General features: G+C 29.2%; 1 protein-coding gene across 18 annotated transcripts in view; it reads right to left on the bottom strand.

Moving 5' to 3' along the window:
• LOC107446947 (protein still life, isoform SIF type 1) overlaps positions 1 to 22013 on the bottom strand; it is a 270767-nt gene continuing 248754 nt past the window's right edge. For all 18 annotated transcript variants that reach the window (XM_071177065.2, XM_071177071.2, XM_071177067.2 and 15 more), the window contains 6 exons: positions 20149 to 20269; positions 19857 to 20072; positions 18499 to 18617; positions 16407 to 16583; positions 14341 to 14528; positions 1 to 12847 (listed from right to left, as the gene is read on the bottom strand). In XM_071177065.2, coding sequence (XP_071033166.2) covers positions 12241 to 12847; positions 14341 to 14528; positions 16407 to 16583; positions 18499 to 18617; positions 19857 to 20072; positions 20149 to 20269 — 1428 coding nt within the window. In that variant the 3' untranslated portion in view covers positions 1 to 12240. The remainder of the gene's footprint in view (positions 12848 to 14340; positions 14529 to 16406; positions 16584 to 18498; positions 18618 to 19856; positions 20073 to 20148; positions 20270 to 22013) is intronic.

The raw sequence follows: 22013 nt of genomic DNA, 5'->3' as shown, positions 1-22013 counted from the left end.
TAAAGGTATTTGTATTTTTCTCTTTAATATGTTTAAAACAAGAAATTTACATCTCAGTCTTTCTTTTGTACACTATACACTCAATAGGCTGATAATTAACAGTATTATTTATCTAAAGCACCTATATTAAAAAGTAATAGTTTTTATTTCATCAACCTGCTCATAGTTTGGGGTTACTTTCAACTCCAAAAATGAATTTGAAATGGGCTCTCTCTTGACAAAGATTGACTTGTGGGCCAGAAGAATTCTATTCACTATAACATTACCATAAAATATATAATACAATTCTCTCAACCTATAATAAAACGATCATCTTGATATTCCCCTCAAATATATAGAACTGATTCTCAACATATGGATTTTTATGTACATATATATTTTGTTTGACTAGAAAAGTAAATAATGTTTTTTATTTTATTTTTTGAACTGAACGAAGTCGGAGAAAAAACATTTAAACTACTGTTGAGAAAAAACAACTCTGTGTGAAATAATATCTTAAGTATTTGATTAGCATATATATATATATAAATGTTTCTTCTTTTTTTTTATAAATTTTCTAAGACACTATAGTCGTATACGTGAAAGACGTCATGGCAGTAAAAGGATCAAATGTTGGGTAATTTCAAATTAAAATTTAATTATTCAGAAACCTTTTAAATGCCATCATTAACTACGCCATTAAACCACTTCAGTTTTTAGTAGAAAGTATTAAAAAGTTGTAAATGAATAACACCTACATTTTATTTCAAGAATTTTAGAAGGTTTAGTTATTTTTGAAGTTATTAAATCTAGATAGTATTAACTATTTATTACGTTGCTGTTAATCCTAAATAGCTGCCTTTCTGTGGAAGTGACGACGGTCAGATTAATTCTTTCTAAAACTGATAGTGAGAGGTTTTAAAATTATTATTATTTTTTTTCCAACGTGCTTAGCATCTAATAACTATTAAATTGTGGGTTAAACTACAAAATAATTAAAAGTGTATTAAATCTAATACGAAATGATTTAAAATTTGTTAGTATTAATTTGATTAAGTTTACATTCATAATTCAAACTGCATTTTTCTCCAATATTATTTCAAACAAATTTAATCATTTTGTTTTTTACATATTTTAGCTAAAATAAACACAGAATGATAACAATGACAATAAATATATTTCACAATAAACATTAAGACTTGTCTTTCAAAAAATCTTTTTATAAATCTATTGACACCAGATCTCTATTTACATTACACTTATTTCAATGAATTTTTCTCAGTAAAACTTTTTTAAGTTTTAAGTAATTTCAGATAATTTAGCAATGGGAAATAGGGTTTTTCTATTTTTTTGGTTTATTTACGAATGTGAGCACTTATATAAGCTCGGTTAACTGATGCTACAATTATTTACTCTAAATCAGTGGCTTGGAGTTAAGATTTAAGAAATATTTTGGTGTTTCGACATATAGGTTTTTTAAAAATTACATATTTTTAGGCGTTGAGTTTGTAGTTCAACTATTTTCATTTTATGTTCAAGACTTTCATAAATAAGCAGTAAGACTGTTTAACAATATACTTAAGTTGTTAAAAATCATGAAATTTGGAACTTATTGTTAGATTTAAGTTTTATTTTAAGAATTAACAAATTATTTTCATTACTTAATTTTATCAATAATCGACACTTTTAAAGATTTTTATTCTCTCTTAAAAAGAAAGAAAAATTCATTTTGATTAGCACATTTATTTTCTAAAAATGCATTTTCTTTATTGTTGATAAACACAATAATTTTTCTTTTCTTTTGGGTGAATGACACGAAGCTAAAATTCACAAAAAGGAGAAAATTTTCATTTGTGAGTGTGTCATATTTAGATTTTGAACCAAGAACGTCATTTTAAGTCAGCTATAGTATATATTTTGGTTTTATAACTCGAAAAAATTAAGTATGATAAATTGTTTTATTATTTCTTTTTTTTCATGTGCTAAAAGAGAGAGTTCAAGAGTTCTAAAAATGATTAACCATACAATGCATAATAATGAAATACGTATGCTTTAGTTGTCCTTTCTTCCTTAGTTTCTAGTAAAAAGGTGCTTAATCTTCAGTTTAAATTTTTTTATTTGAGTATTGCAATTGCTTCGTCAGTCAAACGATTCTAAACGAATATAAAGCGATCAAAATTCGATAATGATTTCAAAAACGATTAAAGATCAATAACAGTTTTCAAAGTCTGATAATGATTTCGATAACGATTATTAAATGATTAAATTTCGATCGCGATTCTAAATATTCATGAAAGAAATATGTTTTTCTATCTTCATGATAATTCATGCATTGTAGGATATTATTGTCCCATATTAAACAATGATATCGCACACTTGTTTAAATGTAAAATTGACATTAAATTATTGAATTACACCCCGAAACAAATTTTAGAGTTCATATTTCAGCAGAACAAAAATTTAGATTTTTCAATTTCAAGATCTTTTACTGATTTAGAGAAACAGTTATAACATCCAAGAGAGGGATTAATTTTTCAAGACAGTCACAATTTTAAATGCTGGAAGAAATCAAAAAAATTGGAACTTATTCGGGTGGAAAGTTAAAATAAAATAGGGACTGTGGCTAGCCTTGGCGCCATTAGGAAAATTTAATGAATCACACGGGCCACTAAATCCCAGGAATCATTTTTTTGTAAAACAAATGTAAATAAATAAATAAAAAACAGAGAAAAAAGCGACCATAAATAATCTTAGGTACAAGTTTTCCTGTAACTCGTGTAGAAGACACTTGGAACTATTCTTAATCTGTAAAAATTTTTCTAGAAAAATTTCACCTCTCTAAACATTTTAATATTTGTTTTTAAAAATTTGAGCTTACAGTGTATGGACGACTTTCATCAACAATTTAAACACCAAATGTTGATAAAAATACATTTTTAAAAATTGAGAGGGAATTAAACCTAGTGCACCTAGGTGCACAGGTCTTCCCAGCGTTGTAATCGCTTTTAAAGCTTCAAGTTTATTTTTAGCCGCGTAAGCACGCTATTTCGGATGGCATGAAATTAATTCAGAACATTAACTGAAATAATTGAAATAATGCAGTAATTTCTACCGTCAAGTTCAATTTCATTTGTATTATTCATATGTATTTATTATTGTAATTATTTTTTAATCATATATATTAGTAAGTTTTAATTTAATCAGTTATTTTTCTTTAAACATTTTGTTTCATTACTTATTAAAATATATGCTCACAGGGTTGAGTAATTTCACTCGTTTCCTTTTACTTAGACATATACAAAAGTTTTCTGGACTTTAAATAAGTAAAAATCAAATCATGTCTTATTTACATAATTAATTTATGTTTTAAAATTATTTAACATATGCTTTTTTTTTTATTGGAACTTAACTTTAAACATATTTCGAAAATAATCTATACTCATTGCATTAGTTCTAAGTTTTTAATTTTTTAAAGAAACTTTTAACTTTTATTTTGCTGAAATTATTTAACCTTAAATTAATTGTACTATAAATAATTTATTTGATGTTAACAATAGCAGGAAAATATCCAATATATTAGATATAATTATTAAAAAACTGTAGCAAATCTTGTAAAATGAATTATATTTAATGTATATCAATAATTTTAAGATGAATATACATAATTAAAAACATAAGTGCAAGAAATAAGGCAGCTCCATTTTTGTATTTTTACTGTTTGCTATTTGAGAGAGGATCTTTGCAACAGCGGGATAGGGCTCATTATATAAATCGCCTTAGCTATTGGAACGAAAAGCGGTAAACAATTGTAGATCTTGGTAATTTAGAATGATAAAAAAAAATTATAAAATTAAGTTTAGACACTTTTTGCCAATGAAAAATATACCCCTCCCCCCCAAAAAAAAGAGACCTTCAGATCTTTGTAATAGTTTGAATGATTAACAATATAATTTCAAAAATAAGCTCTACTTTTTTTTTATTGAAGTAAAAACCGTTAACTCCGAAAACCGTCCAAGATCTGTGGATTTTAAAATGATAAACAATAAAAGTACGAAAAGGGGCTTGCACCTAGATTTTTAATTACTATTATAATAAAAAATGCAGTTATTATTATATGCTTTACAAACACAAATTTTATTATTGAACTGAATTATTGTTGAATATATCAAAGAAATATTAATAAACAAAAGAAATATATTTCTTAATTTTTAATAAAATATTTTTCGGAGAAAGAAAATGTTACTTTATAAGGAAATATTTTTTGGGGAGGTCGAAATTTATAAAATATTGTAAACAAAACAATAGTTTACTGGTAACAAAAGCGGCATCCTTTTTTGTTTGTTTAGAAAAAATCATTTTTTAAAGAATTAAAAGTTATGTATTTTATCAAACATTTTCAAAAACACTATCATAGATCTTGAATTGACTTATCAACCAATTTTTCCAAAGAAAATATAGAGGGAATGATTTAGTTCTAAACAAATTAGTAATTCTAAACAAAAACTTGGAATTCTATTTTTAATTTATGGGTTTCTAATTTGAAATATATACATGTTATCAATTATGCATTATTATTAAATAGAAGAAGTTATGTAAAGAAGAAATCCAGAAGAGAAAATAAACTAAATCCAACTATTTCGTTTATCTACAAATATTTTAAAATAATTTACCTTTTCTATCTTCTTTATTTTTTAAAAAAAGATAGTATTATACCATTTATTAATTATAAGCTTAAATTTGATTATTGAATTGTAAGTATTTATGAATTCTTATTATGGATGATTCTTAAATTTGAGGCATTTTTGAAACTGAAATCGTTTTAAAAATCAAAATGAAAATTGATGATTATTGGTGATTAACATTGGGTTCTAGTATATGTCTTAAACATATTTTAATAGTCAGCGTCAAGACTGAATTAAAATTTTGACCTATAGGGAACTTATGAGTCTTCACTAAATTGTTAATAATTAACAAACTAGACAGTTTTACATAATTGATTTTTTTTATTTTATTAACACGTGTAAAATTTTGAGGCTGAATGTGTATCACAAACTTTGTATAAGACAAGTAGTTAATAAAGCTTCTCTAATTAACTTCAAAAAGTTGGTAACAGACATGAAAAGTACTAATCTATTAGAGAAGTAATTTTTTTTAAAATCTCAATACTGTTTTTTAAAATGATTATTGCTACTTACTGAATCTTGACCGCATTTTTAAAAATGATTATCTTTGGTAACAGACTTGACAGTAACAGATCGGAAATTTTTCTTAGACTACACAAAAATAATCTGTACCTTGAAAAAAAATTTTTTTTTTTTTAAAAATTCGAAGATACATTCTAGATTTATTATAAAATGAATTTTTTAAAATACATATTTATTTTGAAGTTGCTTTACGTATTTGAAAATGGTAAAATATAAAAAAGGAATTTAACTTAATCGTTTTGGATAGCTTATTTGGTAAGATTACTCTTTGTTAAAGTTGTATAGAAAATAAAGCGTTTGACAAATTCTTTTGATATTATTCATAATAATTCTTAACCATTTGTATTTTCTGAAATCACAAATATCTAAGCCTACAGGCTATTAAACTCCATTATAAAAAATATTCTTTTGTCGTACATCAAATATGCCTCAAATTTGAAATCCACCCAGAAAAAATATGCTTGCTTTAATTTCTAATAAAATATTTTAATTGAATTAATTCGTATTTTATAATTTAATTTCTGTTGTGCATAGAATTTTGTAGTTTTTGATTAATTCATTGATAAAATTCATCTTTAAATTTCAATTTGAACCGTTTGAAATGGAGGAAGATTAGAAGTATGAAAAACGTAGTTTCGGGAATATGCCTAAGTTTGCATTTCATCCATATCTGTGTTAATTTAAAATGTATTAAATCTTTTTCATTTATACATATGAGTATCAACTTATACTCTATGCATACTGTCGAAATATTTAAATCTAAAAAAGTCAAATACGATTCCTAATTTTTTGTCCATTGAAAATTGTTTGGAAATGGAATAATTTTTTTAAAATATTTTAAGAAGTCAAATATTATTCCTAATTTTCTTTCATTGAAGAATATTTGGAAATGGAATAATTTTTTTTAAATATTTTTAAAAAAATCAAATACGATTCCTAATTTTTTGTTATTGTAAAGTGTTTTAAAATGGAATTTTTTTTTTAAAAAGTCAAATAAGATTCTTAATATTTTGTTCACTGAAAAGTGGTTTGAAATGGAATAATTTTTTCTTCAATTTTTGAAAAAGTTAAATACGATTTCAAATTTTTCTTCCATTAAAAATGGAATAATTAATTTTTATTTTTTGAAAAAGCTTAGAATAAATGTGGCATTAATTATTTTTCTTTTCAAATCTGGGGCAAATTATCGAGAGTAAAAGAAGGGCAGTAAAAATATATATACCATACCGTAGTAAAATTTAAACGTAATTTAGGATAAAGCTTTTTGGCCTACTACGTTATGTATAGCATATTCAATTAATTAAATAGTTTGAGTTTAATATATAGAGTTAATTTAAGATCTTAGCATAATTATTTGTACAAACTTCTCACAAGGGATTCCATTTTGTTGCGTTGATAACACATTTTCCTAAAAAATTGATTTTGTTTTATGAGTAAAGTAGCTGTTCGAGAACGCATAATGTGCTATGTTGATATCATTTAGATGTCAAAACTAACGAAGTTCATTAAAACTTGCGTTTTTAAACTGAGCGCAAGAATTTTTTTTATGGCGCGTCGAATCGCGTTTCAAATTAAAACAAAATCGTTTTTCGGTGTGTCTAGTAATTCTTATTAAACATTAGTCCAATTATAATTGAAGAACTAATCGAAAAAAGGTTCTAAGTGACGTTTGCCAGAAAGAAATTGAGATTTTCGGGAAAATATGTTATTTTAGTCTCAATAATAAAATTTTTTTCCCCAAGTGTTTCACGAATCTTAGAGGATGAAAGTAGCCAATGAAAGTATTTTTTTCTTATTTTATAACCAGTGATAAGAACCGAGTCAATTTTGAGTTGACGGCTATCGATGTTTAACTCTGTAGCATTTTAATTTTGTACCCAAAGCAGAAGACAAGGGAACTCCTGGATTAAGTATTGCTACAAACTAGCTTACGCGGAAGAATTTTTGACGGAATTTATCAGCATTTGCTTTATATGGAGAGTCATTCCATGAAAACCTCCCACGTTTTGCTCGATGGCACGAATATTTTAATCGTTTATCACTAAGGATGTTTATTGTCAGCACTGTGGTCAGTGTAAGTAGGGAGCAGAATTCGCATTAACCAACCATCGCTTGCATTCGAACTCGGTTTACCACATAGCGAGGCGAGTGCTCTATCTCTTAAGCCATCTCGGCTAAAGTGAAAGTCCTAGAATGATTTGGGAGTGGTTTAAAATTTGCAAGTGTATTTGATTTGGCAACAAAAAGTAGACGCGTCATCCGAGACAGTAAAAAAAAAAAAAAAAATCACGAGTGAGAACGCTATGACGCGAACAGTTTAAATAACTGTTCTTAAGGCTTGCCTATTGTCAGCAAACAAATTTTAAAACTAATTTACTCGTATTCACTAAAATGTCCCTTAGAGTCTTCATCCATTTTGCTCTTCAATTACATTCACTTTTAGATATATACATTACAATTTTCCTTCCTTTGTCGCTGAATGTGTAAAAATTTAAACTTTCATTATGGATTCACAAACTTTTATTTTCATTCATTAATTTCTGGGAGGTGGTAACTGGGTAACGTTATTCAAAGAGTGATATTAACAAGTAGATAAACATTTTCCCGTTGGAGTTTGCAATCAACACGTTTAAATTTACAACGTCTTAAAGTTATTAGGAAAAAACTACAACCTCACGTTCTAAGTGCGAATAACGTATTTTTTACGCTTCTCGCATTAACGACGTGATTGATACAGTAAACTATTCAAAATAGATGTCCTACTTCAACACACGCGTTGATCACGTTCGAAATCGGCTTGAAAATTACGAGACTTCTAGTAATTCTTTTGCTTTTAAAGAATTATTTACTCATTAAAGTAACTTTAGAATTTTTAGTTTGTTAAAGTAATTTTTTCGCATTTCCCCTATGAAGTACACTTTAAGAAATCATGCATCAATTGTTTCATTTGATGCTTAACAGCAGGAGTAAAAAAGGATTCTGCGAAAAAAATAACTATTGTTATCGCACAAAAGTAGCTAATCAAGGATAAGATACAGCTGGATCGATTATTTTGAAACGATTACTTTAACTGTTGATTCTTTAAAATAAAAAACAAGTGAAAAACGAGTGTTAAGATGTTACTACAACGAAGATTTTTTTCTGGGTGACATTGAGTAAATTCGGTGTGATGTTCAAATTATAAAAAAAAACCCTAATTAATTATGCTTTATTTCTTATGTTACTAGCTTGAAATCAATTTTCGGTAAATTAGCAATGAAACTTATCAGTTATATTTGAGAAACATTTCACGATGAAAGATAAACAAAAAGTTTTGATTCAAAAGTGGCCAAGTTCGAAAAAAAAATCCAAATAAAAAATATTAAAGGAAAATACAATATTCACTAAGTTTGGAACCAAAACTTTTTCTCATTAAAAATTTATATACCAAGTAAAGTAAAGAGTAAGGAAGTAAAATGTCCAGTAGATTTGGTTCAAAACTTACCAAGTCCAGGTTTCTCAATTTGAAAAATAATGCAAGCCAAAAATGTTTTAAAATTTTTTTTTTCATTTGTAAAAGTTCCAAGTTGGAAAAATTTCCCATGCGCTAAAATGATCACAATTTTGCACTTTCCAATTAAATTTAAATGTATAAAGTTTTTCTTTAAGTTATGAACAATAGACATTAATATTTCATATCCAAGCTCATTATGCAATAATCGCTGACATTACAAGGAGTGGATTTGTCTGTTTCCGAATTTAAATCTTACATACAATCACGTTTCGATGCGGAAATGACAGAAAGTGGACTTGGCCATCTTTGAATCCAAACCATGCAATAATATCTCAATATCATGCAGTAATATTATCTCAATGTGGAACTGGCAAAAAGTGGATTTGGCCATCTTCGAATCGAAGCCCATCATACAATAATATTGTCACAATGCGAAACTGACAAAAAGTGGACTCGGCCGTTTTTGAATCTAAGCCTATCATACAAAAATATTGACTCAATGTGGACTTGGCCATTTTTGAATAGAAGCCCATTACACTACAATATTGTTTCAAATATGGAACTTTCATCAAGGGATTTGGTCATTTTTGAATCTAAGCATTTTTATAAAATGATATAAAAGGGGGGAAAATAGCGCTTCATTTAAAAAATGTGTTTGCTTAAAAAAAGAATGGAGGAACTGCTTCTTTTGCTACCAGTATAACAGTAATAACTTGGTATGTCGACGTCGTAATAGAAGATATAATAATAGTAGAGTGCAGAATAATGGTTAGATGAACCCCTAATAAAATGTATGGCAAGATAAAACAGAGCTGCACGCTATGAAAAAATGCTAAACTATATCTTTAAATAACTTCTTTTTTCCTCTATTTGTTCTTAAACATTGTAGAATAAATACATCGTAAACAACAACCGATCGTGTATTTTTTTTAAACGTTTCTTTTTCAATAGTTGAAGAATAGTTGCAGTTACTGGGAAAAAAGGGGGGCACTTATGCACTGCAAATTGAGCTCGGTGAAGACCTTTTTTAGTTTCTCATAAAGAACAATCTTTTCTGTGGTGCAGTTATTGTTAATATTTTTTTTTGTTTGCTTTGAAACTGTTTACAAATCACAGGCTTTATTTTTAATATACTAAACAACAATTCGTCTTCGATACCGTTAGTAAAGATTCATTTATTTATTTTGTTTATCAAACTCTTGACGGCTTGCACACAACCAATATTTGCTCTGTTGCTATCTTTTGATTTGATAGTCATTTGCGAAGTTATAACAACAGAAGTGACTTTCACATGCTCTCTCATCACATACACACTCGTCCCTCAATCGGCGGAAAAAAATCTTCTCACTAGTGAACACTACCTTTTTCTCAGTTCATTTTCTGAGGAGAGACAGGGCCTAATCTCTTGAAGTTTGTTTCTTCTTTTTTGGCTTCTCTTTTGACCAGATCTCTTAAAAATTGCAAATTCAAAACAATGTCTTCCTCATAGGAAAGAAAACTGTTTGCCGGGGCTCTTAATTTAAGGAAACTTAGGGTTTTTCATCTATCTTCAAAGGTCTGGTCTCTTTAAGTTTTTTAGATTTAAAATATTGTTATACTCTGTTGCAAGTTAAGAAAAAGCCATTATTCCTATGGAGAGAGCCTGTTTGCATCTAAGTGAACGCTAAATGGATTCCAAATGCCAACGAATATCAACATCGCCAATTCTTTGAACGACGTAGTACGGCGTTCTTTTTGCTTATAAGAAAAAATAGCACGGATTAAATTTCTGTCCGACGAGTTTAACTTTTAAAAGCTTGTATATTGTTTTGAAAGCAGAATTATATAATTTGAGAGCTGAAAAAAAAGGAACTATATGCAGTTGCGGATGATTTTTTAAACCCTATACCGTAATGGTCTTTTCTTAACTTGCAACGGAGTATAGTTTTATTTTCGCTTTGTCTTTAAAGGGACTGCTGTGGACTGTGTTTCTTGAAATGTGTTCATTTAAAACAACATTATTATTTTCTTTTAACTTGTCTTTAAAAACAGCTATTGGTTAGATCGTTTGAGGTTTGTTGACTCATAACGCTAAGTTTTCGTCCGATTCCAAACAAGTTTTTCTTTGATCTGTCTTTAGTCAGATCTTTTAACGTTTATAAATTTAATACTTGTTTCTGTTTTCTTAAGCTTATCTTTAAAGACAGTTTAGCTTCTCTGAAAATCTTCAATTATGTAAATTTAAAACAACATAAGACATTTTTTCGCTTACTTTCTAAGATCATTGTTAGCCTCTCTAAGTATCTTATCTTTTGTAAATTTAAAGGAACATTCGATATATTTTAGTTTGTCTTTAAAAACAGCTGTTTGTCTCTGAGTATTTCCCCTTGGAGAAATATGAAACAACTTTTTGGTTTAACACCAAAGACAGCTGTTGTCCGGGATTTCTCATGCATGTAAATTTAAAATACTGATTTTTTTGTTGCTTGCTTATAAAAACAGCAGTGGGTCGGATATTTTGAATTTGTTAACTGAAAACAACAGTAATATATTTGCTTCTCTTTAAACACTAGTTTTTCTGTGGTATGTCATAAAATGTACGTCTAGTATTTTTTAATACTCCGTGGAGTGTATTATCTATTAATACTCCGATAGTTTTAATTATTTATTTCGGATAGTATTTAAAGAAAGCTGTTGGTAAAATATTTTTAAACTTATAAGTTTAAAATACCATAAGTTTCTTTTTTCATCTTAAAGGACAATTAGTTACCGAATCCCTATAAGGCTGTTTATTTAAAACTCAGTGATTATGTTTTTAAAATTTTATTTCAGGGGTTGAAATTTGCCAGTTAAGAGCTTTCTGGCATTTTTCTTTTTGAAAAAGAGTACGATCAGCAGAATAAGGAAACAAAAATACCCCCCGAAAGATTTTGGGTATCATGATTAATTACTGAGTACACATGGATTAGTCAGTCTTATTTCTTCAAAACCAATCTGATTTTCAGTCTTCTATTCATAATAAAATATATTGTATTCAAATATTAAAAATGTTTGAATGATATGAAAAATAGATTTAGTAATTACCAAAGTAATGATGATGTCCATTATTGCAAGTAAAATTATTTGAAAGTTCTAAATAGCATTTTTTTAAAAAAAATGTTTCTTGCGGTCATTGTTAAATTTCCAAATGTTTGTTAAAAATTTTAAAGCTGCGTTTGGAAGGAAAAAAAAAATCATATTTTCATAAAACTTTTCATTTCGAAGATACCACAGCGTTTACGTGAGTTTTTCTTTTCCAATCTACGTCATTCATTTAATTTTGTATACTTAATAATGAATTATTGAAGTTTTAAGTAATTTAATTGAAAAATCACGTACAATAGAGCTCTTGCTAAAAGATTCTCATTTATAATCCTATGCAAAAATTTCCACATTCGTTTCGACATGGAAATCTTGGCACAAGTTGGGCTTAAACTCTTTTTTTAAGCACGCTCTCTTTGTATGATCACTTCAAGAGGATTGGCCCTGTCTTTGAGTAGAGTTATAATTTAAATTCCTAATTATGCAAAGGCAGTGTGACCAACGTTAACATTCTAGAGGTGGCTTCGATAGCCCTGATGACGTACAATGGTCCTTCTTGTAGAGAGGTGCACTCCCATCATAATATTGCTGCTGACCTTTTGGAGGATGAGGAAGTGTAGCCGATTTGTCGTTCTCACCCCTAAGCTTCCAGACAGGCGATCCTCCCTTGTCGTGAGCAGCCTGGATATAAACAAGCCCACCTTTACCCAGGGAATTAGAAGTTTTGCCAGGCAACCGGTGCAAATGGTCGGATTTATCCGATCGATCAGACCTGTCTGACCTTTCAGAAGCGTCCATGTCATCCATACCATCTGTTACAGTCTTGCTCCTGGTGTGAAAGTTCTGTTCAAGGTTGTCGTAAGTTTCGACTGTTACTTCTTGTTCCATGGCTCCCGCCGAATGACGCTGGACACTCTTTGGCCTTTTCTTGCCGCTCAGCGTCCTAGCCATCGTAGCACTGCCGGATTCTGGTCCAGAACGTCTGCCGCTCGAACGTTCGCCGGATTTGTCTTTTGAGACGGGCTTGTTAACAGGCACTGTCATGTTTCGCACACTCTCGCGGATGGTTTGCCGGATAGTGCGGAGGAAGGCATTTCGAAACTCACTTGTGCTGTAAAGGAAGACAAAAAATATCTAAGTCACATCAATCTAAATCACTTAGAGTTAGTATTAAAAATGTTTGAGTCAAATTAGCATAATATTTGCAGTGGCAACTATTTAAAGCTTTCTAACTTATCCTGGTAGGGAGTGTATGTACACCCTTTTCTATGTTGCTCACAGCATCCGACTATAGGTCTGGTCTGCGTCAACTAATATTAATCGCAATCACGTAACTCTTTCATTTCTCGGCAGGTGGTAGCACTGCATTACTTTGTCTCGTTCTATGATTAGTCTTGATTAAACAAATAAATCACATGGGTTTCAAATGACATCAAGGCTCAATCACGGTTATGCGGACTCTCAAATACGTAAAACGTTAATGACTAACAATGAAAATAAACTCGTTCACTGGAAGCTTCTTTGAAAGTGTATACCCTTTTCAATGGAGCGTCCACATAAAGACAGAAAAGGTTTCCTGGTTCGATCTCAGCCGGAGCCAACGAACATGTTTCCTGCTCACTTCCACATATTTATTCAATGATGCAACTGTCCCGCAAAGAGGGCTGATCGTAAAGACACGGTTCCCAGTAGAACACCGAAGTCAAGCATCACTGGCTGCCGTCACTAAGCGGGTGGTGGACCATTTTGATCAGCCTGCTTAGGTACCGAGGTTGCGCGGTATCGGTCCTCGTTAAATCGTTCTACCTTAAAGTGCTCGACTTCACGCCCAAGTCATCGGGCTACCAAAGCATGGTAGCCATCCCCTCTGCAGAGGATCTAAATTGCGATGGCATGTTTTCGGATCATCTTCAGAGATGCTTCCCAGACCGTCGCCAATAGCCCATTGTGAAGCTCTAGTGTGACGTAAATAAAGTATCTACCTACCAATAATGCAATTAATCTGTGCTTATTCAGGAATTTTCTTCTGACAGTCACGATTTTTGTTAATGGTATAAAATTATTATTATTTTTTAGTCATGATTTAATGTATAACATTTATTACACTTGTTTATTCCCATTTTGTATTTCGGATTATTTAATAAGCAAATATAACGCAAGCAAGTAGCAAAACATAAAGTTTCAGAAAAATCAGCAGAAATATCTCGTAAAACATGATAAACGTATTTTTACATCCTTACCTGTAGAAAATCTAGAAATTGGTGAGGTTTAGCACTTACACGTAGCATACCGTATGTTCACATTTTTTTGTTCTGAATAGTGGAATTTTTTACTGAATAGTCTCAGCTTTCGGCCGAACTTGCGCAAAACGTACGTGCTTGAATGTTACAAGAAAAATCTCTCTAAAGTTTAGTAGCAAAGTGCTTTTATATTGTTTCCGGCAGCACAATTCAAATGTTTTCATTAAATTTAAAAAAATTTCAGTTATTTCATGTTATGTGAAAATTATAGTTTTTCGACTTTACATTCGCAAAAAAAGTTAGATCATTAAAAGTATTTTTTTTAAAAAAGAAGAAGAAAATAATTGGATATTGTGAGACCAACCTGTTAGAGAGTTGGTAAATCTTTTCTGATCTCCTCTGCATCTGGGATCTCAAATGTATGAGTTCCCAGAGGAAGTGGGAATCACCCTCCTTCACACAACCAGCTCGAACTTGCACCTCCGTTACGGGTATGAGCACCTGATAGCGGATGATTTCCACCTCCGTTGCACCCGTTTTACTCGAACCTCCCTGCAGAAGAAAAAAGAGATAGTGTTGGGTTTAGGGCATAAATTCCATAGCAAAATTTTAGATTTATGAAGGATGATTGATATATAACTAACGAACCATATTCAACCATGAGTTATGAAACTTACTAAATACACAGTAAAATCTCGATGGATACTAAAAATCGAAAGTTCAGGTTTTCGAAAATCGTAATATTTTTAACATTCTAGTCAAAATAGTCAGTTCAATCGTTTCAATAGTTATAGAGAAATTGAAATTTGAAAAAAAGATATTTAAAACTGATTTTTCAGGAACTATTAGAGAGATTTCGTTCAATTTTTGTATTTAATCATATAAAATTACATTCTTTAAAATGATGTAAATATTGTATACCTTGCGATTTAAAAATTTATCGACTGTGATTAAAAAAATATTAATAAATAATACATTGCTAAAAATTATTTTTTTGAATGGAATTATCTTAGGATAAACGAATTTTATAATTGTGTGCAGAAATTTTTTAAATTCTCTTTAAAAGTTCTCGAGATGTAGCGAGCTTTTCACACCATTAAGATTGAATCCTAGTACTTGAAAATTCGATCCCTTAGATCAAAAGTTATCTGAGTAAATTTTTTTTTGCACACATTGTACATGATTTTGGTCCATTTCGAAACTTAAAACCACACGTTAAAGCTACGGTTTGCTAGAAATAAATTACTTTAAAAGTTTCTTTCTTCCTTTTCTATAATCGAAATAACAAATGCAAAATGGAATTCAGACTCTTTTCGTAATATCGAAAACTTCGATATTTCGAATTTCACCTAAATGAGAGTATGCTGTAATTATGATAAAGGAGCTTTGAATGAGGAATCAGTCCATTCTTTCACATTATTGAGATACATATAAGGGTATAAATGAATTTAAAACTATTTTCAAAGGTTAATTGATTTGGGTGGTGTTTTAAATACTATAATGACTGCATTCACGATTTTTAAAATCGACTATTTTTTTGCTCACTTATTCCACTTTCAATAATAACATTTTATTAGAAATAAAAGCAAGTTAGTCCATATTTTTATACACATTGGCTTTTCATAAATATAATTTTTAATGTAAAAAATAATAATTAAACGTAGACAACGGCTAATTAATTTTATTAATAATTATAATTTATGGTATTCATAACAAGTAGGTGCTAGTAAGACAGTAAACTCATAATATTGCTGTATTTTCCATATATATAAATACATATTCATAATGTTCCATATATAATATACATATTCATAATATTGCTGTATTTATAGATCTAACCATGTTAAGCAGTGGTAATATAGTAATGTTGTTGATATTTTTTAATTTATTCTTCTTGAATTATTTCCTTTCATAACAACTATATTATTTGATTAATATGTACACACGCAATTAATGGGTATAGGAGACATAACTAAATAGTAGGACTTGCGTAAAAATACTAAACAAAAGTAGATAAATTATTTCGAAACATGATTGGCAAGTTCTCATTGTGCATGCACTTATTGGTTCAGTACTTATTCTTAGATAGAGTTGCTTAACGAGTGATTATTTCCACAACCTACAGTAATTTGAGAAGACAAAAGAAGAGAGGTTTTGACTTAGGTTAAATCTACTTATCTCACTTTCAAAAACGTGTTTTGCTCTAAATTTGACTAATTAGTTAATATTTTTTTTAGCTAAAATCACATATAATTATTTCAACCGCAAATGGAATTCCGATATATTGAGCTATTGAATGTATGATTATAAATATGAGAGCAAAATATCTTTCATCTTTATACATCTTTCATCTTTATTCATCTTTATAATATATAAAATTGCAATTTTTTTCTAAAAGTGGATTATTGTTTTTGTAAGGTAAGAACCTACCATGAGTTTTTTCTTCTGCCTTATCCTTTCCTTGCAGAGAAAGACGACAGCCGCTTTGAAGACGAAACACATGGCATGCAGCTCAAGACCTTTTTTGATTTTTCCTAAGAATTCCGATATATTGAGCCATTCAACTCCTCCGTAGTACAACAACTCTCCGGGACTGAGATCTACGTGCTGAAAAAGAAATATCTTTGTTTTTATCATAGAATATTTTACTAAATGCTTAAATATCTATTACTCTTTGCTTTCATAATAGAATTCTACGAAATACTTCGATAAAATTTCTATTACCTTTCGCTTTCATGATAGAATTCTACTAAATACTTGAATAAAATTTCTATTACCTTTCGCTTTTATGGTAGAATTCTACTAAATACTTGAATAAAATTTCTATTACCTTTCGCTTTCATGATAGAATTCTACTAAATACTTGAATAAAATTTCTATTACCTTTCGCTTTTATGGTAGAATTCTACTAAATACTTGAATAAAATTTCTATTACCTTTCGCTTTCATGATAGAATTCTACTAAATACTTGAATAAAATTTCTATTACCTTTCGCTTTCATGATAGAATTCTACTAAATACTTGAATAAAATTTCTATTACCTTTCGCTTTCATGATAGAATTCTACTAAATACTTGAATAAAATTTCTATTACCTTTCGCTTTTATGGTAGAATTCTACTAAATACTTGAATAAAATTTCTATTACCTTTCGCTTTCATGATAGAATTCTACTAAATACTTGAATAAAATTTCTATTACCTTTCGCTTTCATGATAGAATTCTACTAAATACTTGAATAAAATTTCTATTACCTTTCGCTTTCATGATAGAATTCTACTAAATACTTGAATAAAATTTCTATTACCTTTCGCTTTCATGATAGAATTCTACTAAATACTTGAATAAAATTTCTATTACCTTTCGCTTTTACGGTAGAATTCTACTAAATACTTGAATAAAATTTCTATTACCTTTCGCTTTCATGATAGAATTCTACTAAATACTTGAATAAAATTTCTATTGCCTTTCGCTTTCATGATAGAATTCTACTAAATACTTGAATAAAATTTCTATTGCCTTTCGCTTTTATGGTAGAATTCTACTAAATACTTGAATAAAATATATATTACCTTTCGCTTTTATGGTAGAATTCTACTAAAGGCTTAGATAAAATTTATCTTTGTTTTCATGATAGAACTTAATAAAATACTTAAAATAAAATTTCTATTGCTCTTTGTTTTCATGATAGAATTCAATAAAATGCTTAAAATAAAATTTCTATTACTCTCTGTTTTTATGATAGAATTCTATTAAATACTTAACAAAATATGTATTACCTTTTGCTTTTATGATAGAATCCTGCTAAATACTTAACGAAATATATATTACCTTTCTCTTTTATGGTAGAATTCTACTAAATACATAACAAAATATATATTACATTTAGCTTTTATGACAGAATTTTACAAAATGCTTAAAATATCTAATGCTGTTTGCTTTTATGATGTAATGCAGCTATTTATTTTAATCTATTACTCTTTGTTTTTATGATAAAAATTAGAATTTTTTTTTGTCTTATTTGTAAACAATCATTTTATCAGAGGAAGTCATCTTTTAAACTTGAGTTCATACATTATAATGCTTTTTATGGCAGGCAATACGGTATATTTTTTAAGCTCTGTACCTGTAATTTATAGGTTCAATTGGAAATAAACAATTGAGAGTTTCCATTTTTTAAATCTAAAGGTTCCAATTTATTTAGAGATATACCTACATCCATTATGTGAAATGAAAGGTCTAGAAGGCTTCCTCCAGAATAAGAAAAAGATGCAAAATTATGCTGAAAGTCGCAATTTTGCATTGAAAAACATGTATTAAAAATAATTTAAAAATCGTATTTTATATTTCACTAAATTATTAGTTATGCAATATTCTTTGACTTTATAGACTATGCTCTTTGAAATTTAATCAAACGTGAAAAATTAACGTTGTTTACGCTTGCTGCGTCCTTAGAGTGCGTTAAAAAAAAGAAATATTGCAAGTAAGGGGATTAAAAAAAGAAAGAAAAGAAAAGGCTTACTTGTCGAGAACTCTTATAGTGTTGGCGAGAAAGATGATCGAATATGGCGCCATATTCTTCATGGATTCGTTGCATCTCATTGATATGCTCTGCAACTCTTTCCATGCCTTTCAGTGCCTCTGAAAATTAATAAATAATACAAACTTGAAAAAGGCCCAATATCAAAAATTAAAAAAAAAAAAGAAAAGAAACGAAAAAAATAGTGGATTTACTCAGAAAAAAAATTGAAACATGTTTATAATAGAATTGGAAGTCGGTTATTTAAGATATAACATTTATTATCAGAACATATTTTGCGGATATTTTCCCCAGTGATAAAAAACCCTAATACTTCAATATTTGTCAAGGAAAAAGAGATGAAACTGGTAATAAAACAATTTTATTTGTATCTTCTATTTCAGAGAAAGAAATTATCACTTACTACCACTTCTTTCCCTTGTTTATAACAGACATAATTAATTATTTAGTTACAACTGTAACTAGATCGTGGTAAATAAAGAAATTTTATTTATCCCTTAAACAAGTAAGCATTTAAAAAGTTTCACTTACGGCTCTTTCTCAAAGTAAGTTGCAACCTTAATTTGACTCTTGGCTCGACTAATTTGATTTGAAATTATTTTTACTACCATGGCATGCAAATAATTCTAACATCAATACAACAAACTTGATAATCATTCGGTAATGATTTTTGAACCCCTACTGAATTAAAAATTTTTTTTGGTCAGTTCAATTTATTTTTATTACCACTAAAAATATTATGAAAACAATTATTTAAAATTATTTTTACTACCATGACATACAAGTAGTTCGAACATCAATTCAACACACCTGATTCGGTAATGAAAAATTAAAGACAGTTTCACTAACTTAAACTATTATTGTATTACCACTGAAAAAGCATAAAAATTGGCTTGTTCCTTACAAAAGTTTAAAGTATTTTTGAGGCTTATTTGAGGTGTTGAGGTAGATTTGAGGTTTATTTGAAGTTGGCTTATAACCAAGGTGTATGAAGTTGTTTTCTTCACACTTGAGGTTGTTTTGAGGTTGATAGAAATCTACCTTAGCGCAACCAGCTTTGAGAGATTTTTCAATATGTATATACACTTCAAGCAAATGAATATGTTTGAGGTGTAATTAATTTCATCCGATTTCAACTAAAAGTATTGCTGAGTTATATATGAGGTGTAAATGTGGTTGTTTTTGGTGCAAAACATATACTCATTTTCTACCTCCATTGTATTTTTTACGCCTGTCAACCTCAAAAAAAAAAACTTTATTTTTTTTGTAAAGGGCATGCCAATGCAATATATAAAATTCAAACTTTGGGAGTCTTTTTGGACACTCTGTACTGTACTAACCGGAGAGATGTAAGTGCTCTTGAGAGTTGGGATCCGTTAGGTGCTTGAGCTGCTGTAGGAGTAGTGGATATTTGAGTATCCTTTGGATGGGTTTGATGAGGTAGGACTCCAAAGAGAAGGAGTGCTGACCCTTTGGATTGCGGGACTGCAAAAACTCTAGCAAGGCAGAATTGCCCTCCCCCGCCGCTGGGCATACGTGGTCCTTGTTTCTCAGACCTGTCAATACAATTCATTAACATTTTTTGAAACAATCAGAGGACACGGAGTATGAAATTCACATAACAGAACGTACCTTTACATTTACTAGGATGTAACACTTTCTGGGCTTTTGAATGACTAGCACAAAAGGAACTATATAATTTGAACTGATCGGCGTAGTAGAGAAACGAGTTTCCAAGCGCAAACAGAACATTCTGGAAAGAAAACATTAATGTATGACCAGTGTCAAGTTTCTTTTCATTAAAAAACAACACAAGGCGCTGTTACGATACTCCGGTAGTTTTTAGTGAGGCGGAACAGGGTTTCGGAACTTTACTGAATATATTACTATCAAATAACTAATCCCAAGAAACTGAGGCGGTAATACATTTTCTAATTAAAAACTTCATTCGCTTCAAAAATATATAAGTTGGAAATAACAGTCGACATGTTTCCAGCTCTCAAAAATAGGTGCCCATTTTCGAGAGTTGTCAGAAGTGAATGAAAAGAAAGAAAAATAATACTTTTGTTTCTTCTCATTCACGTCTAGAAAATGGTCGCCTATTATTGAGCGCTTGCAGTACGTCGACTGTAATTTCCTATTTATATATTTTTGTTTAATCAGGAAAGATATTTCTAGTTTTCAATTTGCAATCCGAAGAACTTTTTTTATTAGAAAAATGTCTTAGAATAATTCGCTCTTAATACTAAAAGAATCGAGGGCTAACTTTGCTAATGTGTTAGGTTTGAAACTGATTTTGCTGAATTAAGACACATATTCAATTTTGAAATTAACCATCAGCACCATCTACATTTTGAGTTTTGAACAAGCATTTGTAGCTTGATACATTAATAATAAAAAGTTTCTGATTTTAATCGATAATCAAAGAATTAAGATATTTTTTAAAAATTAAGTGGTTGGTAACATAAGAAAATGCCTAGTTAATTTAAACATGAATGAACCCTTTACGCATCATTGCAATACACAAAACCTTTGTTTCGACCCGAAAAGGTATTCATTCGAAAATGTGCATCATTTGGAGGTGCAGATTAATATTTAGCGAGGCAAAAGTAAAACATCAACATTTAGCGAATCTTTAACAAGAAAATTATGCTAAAAAAATTGAATTCTGTTTGATTGCAGAAAGAAAAGAGGAAGTGTAAAGCCATTTCTAAAAACGCCTTCAAATTTCCTCCAACAATCTCACCTTTCTCAATATAGATTAATCAGATTTTGAAAGAAAAAAAAAAGCGTTTTTTTTCCTTGCTCCAATATTAATTGAAGATCTATAGCGTGTAGACTTTTTAAACTTCATTTTTGATATGGACTCTAAAAATACATAACAAGGGAGGTGATTCCTTAACATCTTGTATATGAATACAGCTATTAACCCAATAGTTTCAGTTTTCAACTTTTTTTATTGAAATTTTTTTTATCAATTAAGAGCTTATAGAATTTGCAGTTGTTTTAATTTGAAATTGTTTTAATTTACACGATTTATATAAAAATCACATTTTTTGTTAAAAAATAATCAGTGCACTTAAATTGTAGAAAATTAATAAGACATGTAGATGAATATGGATAGAGTCAAGAACGATACATTAGCACTTAATGACTTTTTTCATTTCATCTAAATGTACAAATGAATACGACAAAAAAATTAGTATTTGCTGCCAAGTCAGCAAACTTGATATTTTTTACCCTTATTTAATTTTGATATAGTAGCTCTGAAAAAGTCGTATTTTCAATTTTTAATTTCCTGCAATTTATTCAATAACTACATTTAAATTTTTCCCGCTACATTTTGTAAAATAGTCTCATTTAAACGCGAGAAGCAAAAATTTACAATTAAGCGTATCATTTTTTTCACCTTCTTAAAAAATGTAAGGTAACTGAAGATATTTGTTTTATAACTAATCAACGTAAAACGAGTGTTTAAAAAAGAATGTAGACGTTAT

This window comes from Parasteatoda tepidariorum, chromosome 2 (genome assembly GCF_982258835.1).
Source record: "Parasteatoda tepidariorum strain Cologne lab strain chromosome 2, Ptep-v5.0, whole genome shotgun sequence".
Taxonomy (NCBI): domain Eukaryota; kingdom Metazoa; phylum Arthropoda; class Arachnida; order Araneae; family Theridiidae; genus Parasteatoda; species Parasteatoda tepidariorum.
This window is presented reverse-complemented; position numbering and strand designations above follow the sequence as displayed.